Source organism: Vitis vinifera, chromosome 9 (genome assembly GCF_030704535.1).
Source record: "Vitis vinifera cultivar Pinot Noir 40024 chromosome 9, ASM3070453v1".
NCBI classification, from domain to species: Eukaryota; Viridiplantae; Streptophyta; class Magnoliopsida; order Vitales; family Vitaceae; genus Vitis; species Vitis vinifera.
Window position 1 is genome coordinate 22,388,795 of NC_081813.1, and position 14,154 is coordinate 22,402,948.

At 35.0% G+C, this 14,154-nt stretch overlaps 3 protein-coding genes across 3 annotated transcripts; 1 reads left to right on the forward strand and 2 right to left on the reverse strand.

Annotated features, from left to right (window-relative positions):
* Window positions 1-1,232: 1,232 nt before the first annotated feature.
* On the reverse strand, window positions 1,233-1,805 carry LOC104880439 (uncharacterized). The gene has a single exon (XM_010657026.1). The coding sequence runs from the start codon at window positions 1,803-1,805 to the stop codon at window positions 1,233-1,235; it is 573 nt and encodes a 190-aa protein (XP_010655328.1).
* Window positions 1,806-1,901: 96 nt separating this feature from the next.
* Window positions 1,902-3,571, reverse strand: LOC104880438 (uncharacterized). The gene is made up of 2 exons (XM_059739607.1): window positions 3,240-3,571; window positions 1,902-3,141 (listed from the first exon to the last, which is right to left on the reverse strand). The coding sequence occupies exons 1-2, from the start codon at window positions 3,569-3,571 to the stop codon at window positions 1,902-1,904; spliced, it is 1,572 nt and encodes a 523-aa protein (XP_059595590.1).
* A 3,914-nt stretch (window positions 3,572-7,485) lies between these two features.
* Window positions 7,486-7,959, forward strand: LOC104880437 (leucine-rich repeat extensin-like protein 3). Its single transcript, XM_010657024.1, has one exon. The coding sequence runs from the start codon at window positions 7,486-7,488 to the stop codon at window positions 7,957-7,959; it is 474 nt and encodes a 157-aa protein (XP_010655326.1).
* The last annotated feature ends 6,195 nt before the right edge of the window (window positions 7,960-14,154 follow it).

Below are 14,154 nucleotides of genomic sequence, written 5' to 3' on the forward strand. Positions count from 1 at the left end.
AAGATGATATGTAAAAGCTTACACAATAACTAAATATGAAAGGAAAGTCGTCAAACAATTTACTAATGTGAGTATGAAAGGATAAACTGAAACTGCATCAGTGTACAAACAAATAGGTTCCAGTCTATGTTTGTTGTTCTCTTATGAAATTAGTACCATACCCCATAATAAACCTATCACTGTGGATCACATCTTACAATCACAGTTGTTGTCCAATCAGTCGCCAATACAACACTGACTAGCACCCTTAACTATAATAAAAGAACAAATACTGAGTGTTGTCCATGTTCCTACTCCCTTACTTTACAATATTGAAGGAAAAATGAACAGCCCTATTACATTGCTGTGATTGCATCCCATATGCTCCAGCAGCAGCATTACCAGGTACTCTTCCTTTCCCTTACACGTTGACCATTCTTGTACATAAAGTCCTCATATTCAGCATAACCTAACTGCCACTGTTACAATGGGATGTGGAATACTTCATCAGATACATCACATATAGAACATAAATAATGGTTTTACAATTGGAACAAATCACATCAGCACACAACATGATATGAATTAATAAATTTTGGACAAACTAAAATCAACCCTTGGTCATTTTGGTACGTAGCAGCAGATAGGAAGAAACTTATCATGAACTATGAAGTCACATATGACATGCGGCCATGATTGTATCTCTGACACTGTTGCGTTCATTGAGGACTATTTGCAGCACTAGCTGGAGTCTGTACATATTCGTCTTGTCCTACGGAAATGGGAAAAAATTATTCCATGCGGTTGGGAAAATAACACTCAAATCAAAGGACAAATATGCAGATAATTAAATGAAACAGGCCAGCTGACACTGATATTAGCAACCAGCCTCTGAAAAATGCCACCAAATGATTCCACTCATGCAAAGTATTTATTTTTGGATAATTAAATGATGCCACCAAATGATACATGGGAACACAAACTGCAGTATGGTTGACATGGCTTAAGCAATGTAATCTTACCAAATACATGGGATTTGAGTAAATACCATTAAAACAAGATGTGGTGCAAACATAGTTCGGACTTTGTAAAAGAACTGAATCAGCAGAGAAATATAATGTAACTCAATGAACATTGCAGGTGAATGGAAAGGCACAAAACATTCAAATAGTAACGATGATTGGGTGACAACCAGTTAGTTGAAATAGAGTAATACAAGATCAGCATAATGCAATAAGTAAACAGATATGCATTTAGGGCAAAGGATTTTTGCAGGTTTTTCTGTTGTGGCCGGACATATGACAACGAGAGCAATAAACAGGCCGTTTATCTTGAAATTGAGACTTAATGCGCTTCTTCCTTGGCCTTCCAAGAGGGCGCTTTGTATGTGGAGGCTTTAGAGAGAAGAACACCTCCCCGGTGATAGATCGAACCAAACCATCATCGTCCACAGTAGACATGTCATGGGTCTCTATGCCGGAGAAAGAGCCCCCATATATCAACTCTTGCATTGGGTATTTGTAACAATCATCGACGAAATCAGTAACATTTTGACCAATGGAAATAATGACGGCTGTGGCATGCTCACAAGGGATTCCCAACATCTGCCAACCCCTACAAGTGCATGTATGGTTCAGAATGTCTACATTCAACAAGGCTCTCCCCATACATACCCCAAATACTCCATTCTTGAACGGTGTGACTGGATATACCGCACCCTTTGCAATATTTTCCTGCACCTTAGCTTCAATTTTTGGCCCTATACACCCTTTCCAATTCTTAGACTCTTCTTGATGCTTCACAAGCATAGAAGCTAACTTGGACATGTGCTCCAATAAAAAGTTACAAATAGAGTGATGTCTTTCAATCTGTAACCAAGCATTAAATGACTCGGCAAGGTTCGTAGTCATTTTATCCCATCTTTATTTTGGGAATTTTGACATGGCCCAATGGTGCGGCGCATTTTCTTCAACCCATGTGGCTAAAGCCTCGTTGTATTTTTTTAGTTCAACCATGGAAACGTTATAATCATGTTCTAGCCTTCCATACGCAATGCTATCTAGGAATTGCAATGCATTTTCTTTACCCTTGTTCCCTCGTGTGTTATGCTTGGACAAGAAACTACTAAAATTCTCCTTTAGGTGACGGTAGCAATAAGCATGGTTTTCAATGCCAAACACCTCAGGGACACTACGAAGCAAAGCATGATGTCTATCTGAGATAATAATAACTTCCTTGTTTCCCACAACTATCTTCAGTTTTTCCAAGAACCATAACCAATCTTTATAATTTTCCAAGCTCATCACTCCAAAGGCTAAGGGGAACATGGAGTCATTAGCATCGTAAGAGGTGGCTGAAAATAGAGCACCGCCATAAGGCCCACTCATATGGGCCGAATCAATTGCAATGATTGGTCGACACCCCCTTACAAACCCTTCGATAGATATTGAATGAGCAACAAAAAGCTTCTCAAAATGGTCATCATTGGAATAACTCAGCTCAACACTCGATCCCGGATTTGTTGCAAGCATTCTTTCACACATCCATGGCAACAATTTGTAATAATTCTTGGGTTGTCCATAAATGCGCTCCTTAGCCTTCTCCTTCATTTTCCATGCTTGTAGGTAAGTTAATTGGATGCCATGTTGCCTTACAAAGTCCTTACAAATTTGGCGTGGTTGGTATTCAGGAGTAGATCGAATGACATCATCAATGACCAACGATGCACGAGTGGATCTCACTAAAGGCTGAGACAAGACAACATCTTCCAAGCAATGGTTATGCACATTTCGGAATGTGTGTACTTGAACAATGTTTGAATCCCCTATTGCACGCGCAGTGATTTTCCAAGGACAATCTTCAATTTTGCATACTACGGTCATGTGTTTTGGACTATTCCTTTTGTAAGAATATCGAAATTTTCCAGCCAAAGACATCAAATAGATTGCATCTCGAAACTCCGACGCATTTGGGAAGGTATGTCCACTACCTACAATTGAATGTTCGAACCGGCTTGGTTGAAGTTGAACGGTATTTGTCATAGCACATCTTTGGGAAAACCCAACTGACTGAATTGTGGGCGACTCATTAGAGATGTGTAATGGGGGCTCGCCAATAGAGGAAACATGAGCTGAGTTTGAAGCAACAATGGGGGTTGGGCCACTGCAAAAAACATAAGGAAAGAATTTGATCATCCATCAATCTAAGTGTGAAAAGCGATTATACAAAAGGGAACATTATTGTGGAAGGACATTAGGTACCTAGTAGGGCAAATGAGGTCATCACCACATTCGGAACACTGGGAGATGTAGACATGACAAAACATGTCGTTGAATTTGAACATATTGACTATGTCGCCATCATTATGCAGTGGCAATAGACATGATGGGTCAAACTTGACTGTGAATTCCAATTTAATGGAATTGGAATCCAAGTTCAGTACACCACATACTTTTGAAAAGAATTCAGATTGTGAGATATTCTTGCTAACAACACTGCAATTGGTCCGACCTCCTTTATATTCGACGGACCCAACAGCAGTCTTAACAAGCTCACCACCTTCATGAATGTAACAAAACATCTCCTCTTCCATTTCCTTATTGACATAAAGATTTGTTAAAAACAATACAACAACGAAAGATTGAGGAATTATGCATGTTGATTCCATAGAATTTAAGGTTCAAACATGCTAATTGGCTGATGCACACAATTAAGGTTCAAACATGCTAATTGGCCGATGCACACAAGTAGTGTACAAGTCCAACTACGGTAGTACCTAAGGATATCTAACCTAGTACTTAAAGATTACTAAGGTTAGACCTAAGGTTAATTAAGATAGTACCTATGGTACAGTCTCAAGTAAAGGTACGGGGAACCAAATGAGCAGAGTAGTCAAACACATAATGTCATGATAGCTTGTATGTGGAAGTGAATACAATTTAATTTATGCATGACTTGAAAACAGCCTGTAGGTCCTATGTTTGACAAACTGAACCCCATTGGGTTAACAATAAAGACAACTTTTATTCACATATGAATTATTTGAATATTAAAAAATGAAGTTTCCAGTCGTCACACAACTTGTACCCAAGGTTGGCTCAGGTAGTACCTGATGTTGACTAATGCAGTACATACAGTCGATTAAGGTCGTACATTCAGGAATAATGAGGTAGTACATAAGCTTAACTTACCAGTACAATAAGGTTAACCAACTGATCACCAAAACAAACAATATATAGATAAAAATGCATTTCATCCATTCTGACCAGCATTCCCTATTTTCTATTTATGTTATGAAGGGAATTAAACCAATGCATGGATACCAATAGTTCCTATATAGCCTTTCCTATTACCATATTCTAAAACGGATCTCTGAATCAATATCAATTACTAATCAACAAGAACATTAACATATAGTAACCATACATATATTACTATATGTTTGAAGAAATGGGACGTGATTTGAAACTATACATATAAAACAAAAACAAAAAAACACAACAAAAACTTTAGCACCCATCAACCATCAATATCACAAAAACCCAAAAAACTGAGTAATTTGGAACAACTTTCCCATCTAAAAATCACCATTTATTAAGAACTTTTTTCGCTCTCAAAATGAAAACTTCATCCCGAAAAAATGTTCCCTTTTGGTCATCCACTGCATAGCTCAATCCAAAAACACAATCCAATAAATGGGTTTCACTAAAAATGCATTGTTTCCCAATACCCAAAAACACCACTGGGAAAAAAAAATTCCTTTTTTGCTAATCAATTCAAAATATGTTTTTCTCAGTTCTAAACCAAAACAAAAACAAATGTCTTTTTCAACGAAACAATTCCTAACCCATATTCTTGCCTTTACTTTATATCAAAACAACAAAGTTGGGATAATTTGTCAATCCAAATAAAACAGTACAAAATCAGAACAAAATCAGATTTGCAAAAAGACGATGATGATTCATTACCAACAGATTTAAAATTTCAGTACCAACTCCTAAATGCCAACATTTCAGCCACGCCTGGTTCAGAAAAAACCCACACAAACAGCAGATTTTCATGAATGAGAATGCGAATGCAAAACACGGAACGAATGGCTTACCTCGATAGAGAAAATCTAAGATGTGACAAATCAGATTAAGGCCTTTTCAACTGAAATCTGCTTCGCCTCGGTGACGGAGTGAAGAAATATGAGAGAAATGGGTATCAAATTAGAGAGAGGGAAGAAAGAACCCTCGGCTACACTATTTTTATGGGATTTTCTGCTTCGCCTTGGTGCCCGAGTGAAGACAGATGAGAGGAATGGGTGCCAAAATGAGAGAGAGGGAAGAAAGAACGGTCGATCGACTAGGGTTTTCTTGTGGGAACCTCTGCTTCGCCTTAGTGACGGCCTGCAGAAAGATGAGAGGAATGGGTACCAAATGAGAGAAAGGGAGGATGAACGGTCGGTCGCCCAGGGTGTTTTTGTGGGAAGCTCAACATTTGATTTTGGAGTTTTCAACCGGTTCAGTTTCAACCCGTGCTGAGATGGGTTGCTGATGTGGATACCTGGAGGGGCAATTTCGGTAGAAAAAATACAGCAGGCTCAGAGTGCATGAATCTGATATAAGTTTCCACATTGAAAGATATTTTTCATATTCCATAAATCTGGGTTCCAAAAACCATATATTTAACAAATTGGTACATGAAAACACAACTTTCCCTTTTTTATTTCTTGTTCTTCTTTTGTTTGTTTGTAAGAAATTTCTTTATTTTCTCTTCTTCTTTTGTTTGTTTTTTCAATAATAAGTTGGGTTGGTCTTGTGAAACCCAATTATCTTGTCGTATTTGTACAATGAATATCATTTTGGTAACATGATCAAATTGTTTAGTAATGTTAGGGAGTATTATTAATTAGGAGTGTTCATCTTAAACTTGTTTCTCCTATTTTTGCACTATATAAAGAACCAAAAAACTCGACCGAGGGGAGTTGTTATCCATGGTTTCATTAGGAGTCTTCTTCATGTTTTCAAGTGCCTCCCCTTCTTATCCACATTATGAATGTCTCCACCACCAACGAATACATTACTAGCATGAATAGGAAAACTCAAAATATACGCGAAGTCAAGACTTTTTGTATAATAATTTTGGAGATAATAAATGCATTAATTTTGTGGTATCCAGACTTTTCAGGGTGGATCAAAACCACTCATGTGGTTTCTAGGACGCCTGCATAAGTCAACACTATCGTAAACTCCCTCTCATTTCGAAAAACAAATTTTCTAAAAAATTAATAATAGGATGGCAATATCATGGGTTTTTTCAAATACCTACCCAACCCTACCCCACTCCTAATGAGATAGGTTTAAAATTTAAATAAATAAATTAAAAGTAGGTTTAAATTTTTTTTTAAAAATTTAGAACAAATTTGAGATGGGTTCAGAAATTACCTTATCTCATACACTCTTTATTATATATAAAATTAATTTAATTTAATTTTTATTTTCTTATTTTTAATATATATATAATAATAATAACAATAAAATACTTTTCAATAAAATAAGTTATAAAAAATTATAATATTTTAATTATTTATAAATTACATTTATTTTAATGTAATTAAAAAATTTTAAAAACAATTTTTTCAAAAAAAATTCAAAAATTTTCGGAAAAAAAAAAGGTAAAAGGGGCAAAGTGGGAAGGGATGAGTTTGGGAAATTCTCATACATTACTTACCTGTCAATATTTAATTTTTTTAATGGGTTAAGACAAAAATTATTTTGAGTAAATAGAGTAGGGTTAAGATAGAAGCGGTTAATCTTAGACCTATCATGTCGTCATCCTAATTTTCTCTCACCTTTTCTATTCAAAACTTAATTTATCAAAATAATAATAATAATAATAATAATAATAATAATAATAATAAAACCCATTCTCTTTGAATAATTTACTGCAACCATTGTTTTTTGAAACAGTTATGGAAGACCAATAAAAGTTACTACAAACAGTATTTATTCCTTGTATGAATATATAAAACTTTATTTGAAAACTCAATTCTTAAAATCAAAATTTTCAAGTTATTCTTAACAAAGTATCATGTACTAGTGTTTAGTGCAATTTTATTGACTTATTTTCAATGTCTCCAATAGTTTTTTAAACTTTGTTCTAAAAATTCACCCAATTTTTCATAGTAATTTTTTTTTAAAAAAAAAGAAAACTTATTTCAATCCAAAATTTATCAAATCCATTTTTAATTTTATGTTTTTAATTTCTCAAAAGCCCAAAAATGAAAAAAATTGAATGCCTTATGAAGGTTTCTGCAATATGCAGAAATTGAATGCCAATTAAATAAATTGCAGAAAGGGAGAGAATGAACATACCCCCACACAAAACATTGACTTTCTCATAATTTCAATTTCAATTTTGTAATAAACCCTATTCAGTTCCTACGTACCAATTTAACCCTGTAAAAAGGTGGCAACCAAACACTATCATTCCCATGCAAAGCATACCACGAAAACCCAAGCCATGGCCATGGCTTCTTCCACCTTCACCTCGGGTTTCTTTCTTTTTTTGATTGCTGCTCTCTTTCATGCCACTCCTGCTTGTTCGGATGAGTTCTCGTCTGAGCTCTGCAAAGGCCATGGCTGTCACCCTAAATATCCACCTCCACCTCCACCTCCACCTCCACCGGAGCATGTTCCACCGCCAGTGGATCCACCAATTGTGCTCCCTACTCCTTACTATCCCCTCCCACCACCACCGGATTCCCACAGCAAAGTTCCTCCGCCGCCGCCAGTGGATCCACCGATTGTGCCCCCAACTCCTTATTATCCTCCTCCAACACCTCCACCACCAGAAGCTGCAACACCACCGGATCCCCACGGCAAGGTTCCTCCGCCACAAGAACCTGTACAAGCACCACCACCATATCCCAATGGCAAGGTTCCACCACCACCCTGCGATGATCTAACCTACAATTCAAGGAAGCTTAAGGCCTAATCTGTATTCAAATCTAGTTACTTGCATGAGTACATGAGTGCCCTAATCCTCTAAATAACTAGCTAGTACTAATTATGAAGGCGTGTGTCAGAGAAGAATAAACCCCAAAGCTGTAATGCGTAACTGTAATATCTTGTTCTGCTATTGAATTATGCTACCACTTCTCTGTAATGATCTGCTATCAATGTATGAAGCTATCATGAACTAATGTCTTAACACTACGCCTTAGAGTTAGAGAGGGTCCTTGCTCAGCTTACACATGGACTTAGAGCTTGTTTCACAGAGATTTTAGGAAGATTTTCTACTATTTGAAAATAACTCTTTTGATAAAAGTTTTCTAATGTTAAAAAAATTAAAAACATTTTTTTAAATTACTATCAAACTCGGATTCTTAATCAACACGTGAGTTCGAGATCATGGCATGGCCCAAGGGGTTAATTGCCCCCTGAAAAAACATAAAAGAATCTATTACTTTGAGTTGTGTTTCAACGCAAAAATATCTAGAGTATTTAGAGTCGCTATTAATTAAAACCACATACAAGTACAAAAGTAAGAAAAATATGAAATTTTAACTTGGTTCGACGCTCAATATGATCTCTACGTTTACGGAGTGCACCTAACACTCAATAATTCATTAATCAAAAGAAAAAAAAAGAGTACAATGGTGAAGGTCCCGAAGAAAAATCCTCTCAATTGTGGCCCACTCTTTAAAAATAACCCTAAAAACATAACATGATTAAATATATAAATGAGACAAATTCGTAATTCATTACATAAAAAAAATTCTTTAGGGGACACTGCCCCCTCCAATCCTTGCGAGTTGATCGGGTAGCTTGATCCACGCGAGTTGAACAAAAAGCTCAACTCTCAACATCCCGAACGAAGTATAACAAAATTGATTTAGTTTTCATAATCTAACAGTTACAAGTATTACAATTAATTCAAAATTAAGCATATATAATATTCTCTAATCAGACCATGAAATTGGAGGGATAACCAAGAAACCTTAACATGCAACAGTGTTGAGTTTTGATTTTATGTATATAAATCTTAAGAATTTTTTTACTTTTGCTTGTAGGCTAGGTTTTATGATGTGAATGGTATACATAAAAAGATATTTCAAATAACCCTTAAATGAGAAATGAGAGGCAAAAACTGATCAAAAGCTCTTTCTAATTAAATGATAAATAGTTTTTATAAAGTATTTGGTTAAATAATGGGTCCGAATATACAACCAAAAACACGATGAATCAAGTCATACCACATGGGTATTTTTTTGTCTCATTCCTTTGTAGCTTCTTTTCATTATTGAAGCACTGTGCTTATTCTTTCGATCTCGTTATTTGTAGGTCCGAATATTTTCGCAACACCTAGATGATAGGTGAATGAATACGTAGAAAATAAAATGTCCCATCAAATAATGAATATTGTTTTTTTAATTATTATTGTTGGATTGTGAAGCTTGAATTAGTTTTGTTGCACTTTACTGAGGATGCTAGACATCAAGTTCTCCATTGAGCTTACTAGGATTGAGCTACTTGATCAACTTCCAGAGGTTTAAGGGGGTAATGTCCCTTATTTATTTATTTTATGAATGGCAAGTTTGTCCCCATTGTATATTTAACCTTTTTATGATTTAGGGTTTCATTATTAGAGAGTGTGACCACAATTGAAAGGAGAGTGAGAGTCTTTATCATTATAACCATTCTCTTTCATTTGATTAGTGGATTCTTGAGTATTGGAGCACTACGTGGATATCTAGGGATCACTCCGTGGATCTAGGGGTCACATTGATTGCTAAATCATGTTAAAAGTCTCTTGTCTTTCATTTATTTATGTTCATGTGCATGATTTGATTAATTAACTAGTATATATAATATAATTAATTGGTTAAAATGGATGAAAGAATCCCCAAATTTGTGAATCTAACCATTTCCATGTTTTTCTTGACAGGTAGCTCATTTTTAACATAAATGCTCTTTACCATTTCAAGTACATACATGTAGGTTTTAAAATAAAGAGTTATTTTTACAAGAAAATAGTGAGAGCATTATTGTCAAAATAAGACCAAAAACATTATTGAGGGTTAAATTTTTAAAATTGGGTTTTCAATAACCTTTTTAATCAAATAACCCTATATAATATGTATCCATGCAAAGACCCCTTTTGAGGAGCCTTCAATAGATCATCTCTTTATTCTCTTACTTCATTTTTATTTTCTTAACAATCTTGGTGATAAACACTAAGCAATATACTCCTCCTTAACAACATCAATCTAAAAGAGCATGGTAGATTTGTTCCAGGGTTCGAAGTATCAGTCGAGTCCAATATGACCCAACCTAGTCGTATTTGCCTCTACAACTACTATGACGAGTCCGATATCAGTTATGATATAATGCATGAACTTGATACTAAATTAGTGAGACTTGGTTGGCTTGGTTGAGATTCCAAGTTAACTTAGTTGACTCGATTAGGTTACATAGAATTTTCTAAAATAATACGGAGATTCTCTTTTCTTTTCAATCTCAACAAAAAAAATTAGAATTTTTTTAGAAAAGCATGCACCTATGATTTTGAAATTGAATATTTCAATCCATCAATAAGAAAATCAAAGAAGAAGAAAAAGAACAAGAAAAAATTAACCCAACTCGTGACCCTTTCAGAAGACTATAAGAGGAAAATCCACCAAAGGATGAGGACATAAACGATTTAGTATCTACTTACCTAATTGTTTTAAAATTAAGCATTGTCGGAGTGTAGGAGCTTTGGTACAATGCCAGTGATGTCGTGGTGGTGCTCATCAAGTGGATTGAAACCTTCAGTCCTTCACTAGTGAGGCAACCCTCCCTCACAATCATGGAGTATATTTCTTAAATTTGTATCATAACGATTCCAGGTGTTGCTTATCTTCTCCTTTCTTAAATGCCCATATAAGAAATAATGACAAACATTAATACTAACGTGGAGATTTCTACATTGTACGGAGAAAGTGAGTTCACAACGGATGTCACTCTCTTATCCAAAAGTGATCAACCACCGGTTTATAATCGTACACCAAGTACTTTAGGTCATGTTTGGTACGTAAGAATAAAAAGTGATAATAAATATCTCATTCCTTTTCTTATTTATTATCATTTTGAAATAATTTTACTCAAAACAAAAATGAAATAAAAAATGATTTCAAATGAAATGAAATCTCACTTATTCAATGATTTCAAAGGAATTGAAATTAAGGAATTTTGATTTATCTTTGAGAGGTATTTTGATTTCATAGAGCAAATTATTTTTAAAAACTCTTCTCAAAATAAAAAATTAAAATTTTTTTTTGAATAAGTTGTTTTTAATAATAATTTCTTTTATCTTGATTTTATAAAAGGAAAATTGTAAATTAAATTTATGTAATATAAAAAAAAATTAATTCAAGTCTTATTAAAAATAAAAATAATTTTATAATTATAAATAAATTAAAATTTGGGTATTAATGACAAACATTAATACTAATGTGCAGATTTCTATATTGTAAGGAAATTGTGAGTTCATGACGGATGTCACTCTCTTATCCAAAAGTGATCAACCACCGGTTTATAATCGTACACCAAGTACTTTGCATGGATACATATTATATAGGGTTATTTGATTAAAAAGGTTATTGAAAACCCAATTTTAAAAATTTAACCCTCAATAATGTTTTTGGTCTTATTTTGACAATAATGCTCTCACTATTTTCTTGTAAAAATAACTCTTTATTTTAAAACCTACATGTATGTACTTGAAATGGTAAAGATCATTTATGTTAAAAATGAGCTACCTGTCAAGAAAAACATGGAAATGGTTAGATTCACAAATTTGATGATTATTTCATCCCTTTTAACCAATTAATTATATTTTATATATACTAGTTACTTAATCAAATCATACACATGAACAAAAATAAAAGAAAGACAAGAGACTTTTAACGTGATTTAGCAATCAATGTGACCCCTAGATCGACAAAATAGTGATCCCTAGATCCACGGAGTGATCTCTTGATATCCACGGAGTGCTCCAATACTCAAGAATCCACTAATCAAATGAAAGAGAAAGGTTATAATTATAAAGACTCTCACTCTCCTTTCAATTGTGGTCACACTCTAATAATGAAACCCTAAATCATAAAAAGGTCAAATATACAATGGGGACAAACTTGCCGTTCATTAAATAAATAAATAAATAAGGGGCGTTACCCCCTTAAACCCCTACAAGTTGATCAAGTAGCTCAATCTTGGTAAGCTCAATGGAGAACTTAACGTCTGGCATCCCCAGCAAAGTGCAAAAAAACTAATTCAACCTTTACAATCCAATAATGATAATTAAGGAAACAATATTCATTATTTGATGGGACATTTTATTTTCTACGTATTCATTCACCTATCATCTAGGTGTTGCAAAAATATTCGGACCTACAAATAACGAGATCAAAAGAATAAGATCAGTGCTTCAATAATGAAAAGAAGCTACAGAGGAATGAGACAAAAGATACCCATGTGTTATGACTTGATTGATCGTGTTTTTGGTTGTATATTCGGACCCATTATTTAACCAAATACTTTATAAAAGCTATTTATCATTTAATTAGAAATAGCTTTTGATTAGTTTTTGCATCTCATTTCTCATTTTAAGTGTTATTTTAAATATCTTTTTATGTATCAGATACCATTCACATCATAAAACCTAGCCTACAAGCAAAAGTAAAAAATTCTTAAGAATTATATACATAAAATCAGAACTCAACATTGCTGCATGTTAAGGTTTCTTGGTTATCCCTCCAATTTCATGGTCTAATTAGAGAATAATATATATGCTTAATTTTGAATTAATTGTAATACTTGTAACTATTGGATTATGAAATCTAAATCAATTTTGTTATACTTCGTTTGGGATGTTGAGAGTCAAGCTTTTTGATCAACTCATGGGGATCAAGCTACCTGATTAGCTCGCAAGGATTGAAGGGGGCAGCGTCTCCTAAAGAATTTTTTTTATGTAATGAATTACAAATTTGTCTCTTTTATATATTTAATCATGTTATGTTTTTAGGGTTATTTTTAAAGAGTGGGGCGAGAGGATTTTTTTTGGGGACCTTCAACATTGTACTTTTTTCTTTTTTCTTTTGATTAATGAATTATTGAGTGTTGTGTGGTTTTAATTAATAGCGACTCTAAATACTCTAGCTATTTTTGCGTTGAAACACAACTCAAAGTAACAGATTCTTTTATGTTTTTTCAGGGGGCAATTAACCCCTGGGGCACATATATGCCTGTTCCGTCAGTGCTTGACATGCCATGAGCTCGAACTCGCGTGTTGATTAAGAATCCGAGTTTTATAGTAATTTTAAAAAATATTTTTAATTTTTTTAACACTAGAAAACTTTTATCAAAAGAGTTATTTTCAAATAGTAGAAAATCTTCCTAAAATCTCTGTGAAACAAGCTCTAAGTCCATGTGTAAGCTGAGCAAGGACCCTCTCTAACTCTTAAGGCGTAGTGTTAATATTTTAGTTCATGATAGCTTCATACATTGATATCAGATCATTACGGAGAAGTAGTAGCATAATTCAATAGCAGAACATGATATTACAGTTACGCATTACAGCCTTGGGGTTTATTCTTCTCTGACACACGCATTACTAACTAGTTACTTAGAGGATTAGGACACTCATGTACTCATGCAAGTAACTAGATTTGAATACAGATTAGGCCTTAAGCTTCCTTGAATTATAGGCTAGATCATCGCAGCGTGGTGGTGGAACCTTGCCATGGGGATATGGTGGTGGAGCCTTGCTGTCGGGATATGGTGGTGGAGCCTTGCCATCGGGATATGGTGTTGGAGCCTTGCCGTCCGGATATGGTGGTGGAGCCTTGCTGTCGGGATATGGTGGTGGAGCCTTGCCATCGGGATATGGTGTTGGAGCCTTGCCGTCGGGATATGGTGGTGGAGCCTTGCCGTCGGGATATGGTGATGGAGCCTTGCCATCGGGATATGGTGGTGGTGGTGCTTGTACAGGTTCTGGTGGCGGAGGAACCTTGCAGTGGGGATCCGGTGGTGTTGCAGCTTCTGGTGGTGGAGTTGTTGGAGGAGGATAATAAGGAGTTGGGGGCACAATTGGTGGATCCACTGGCGGCGGCGGAGGAACCTTGCTGTGGGAATTCGGTGGTGGTGG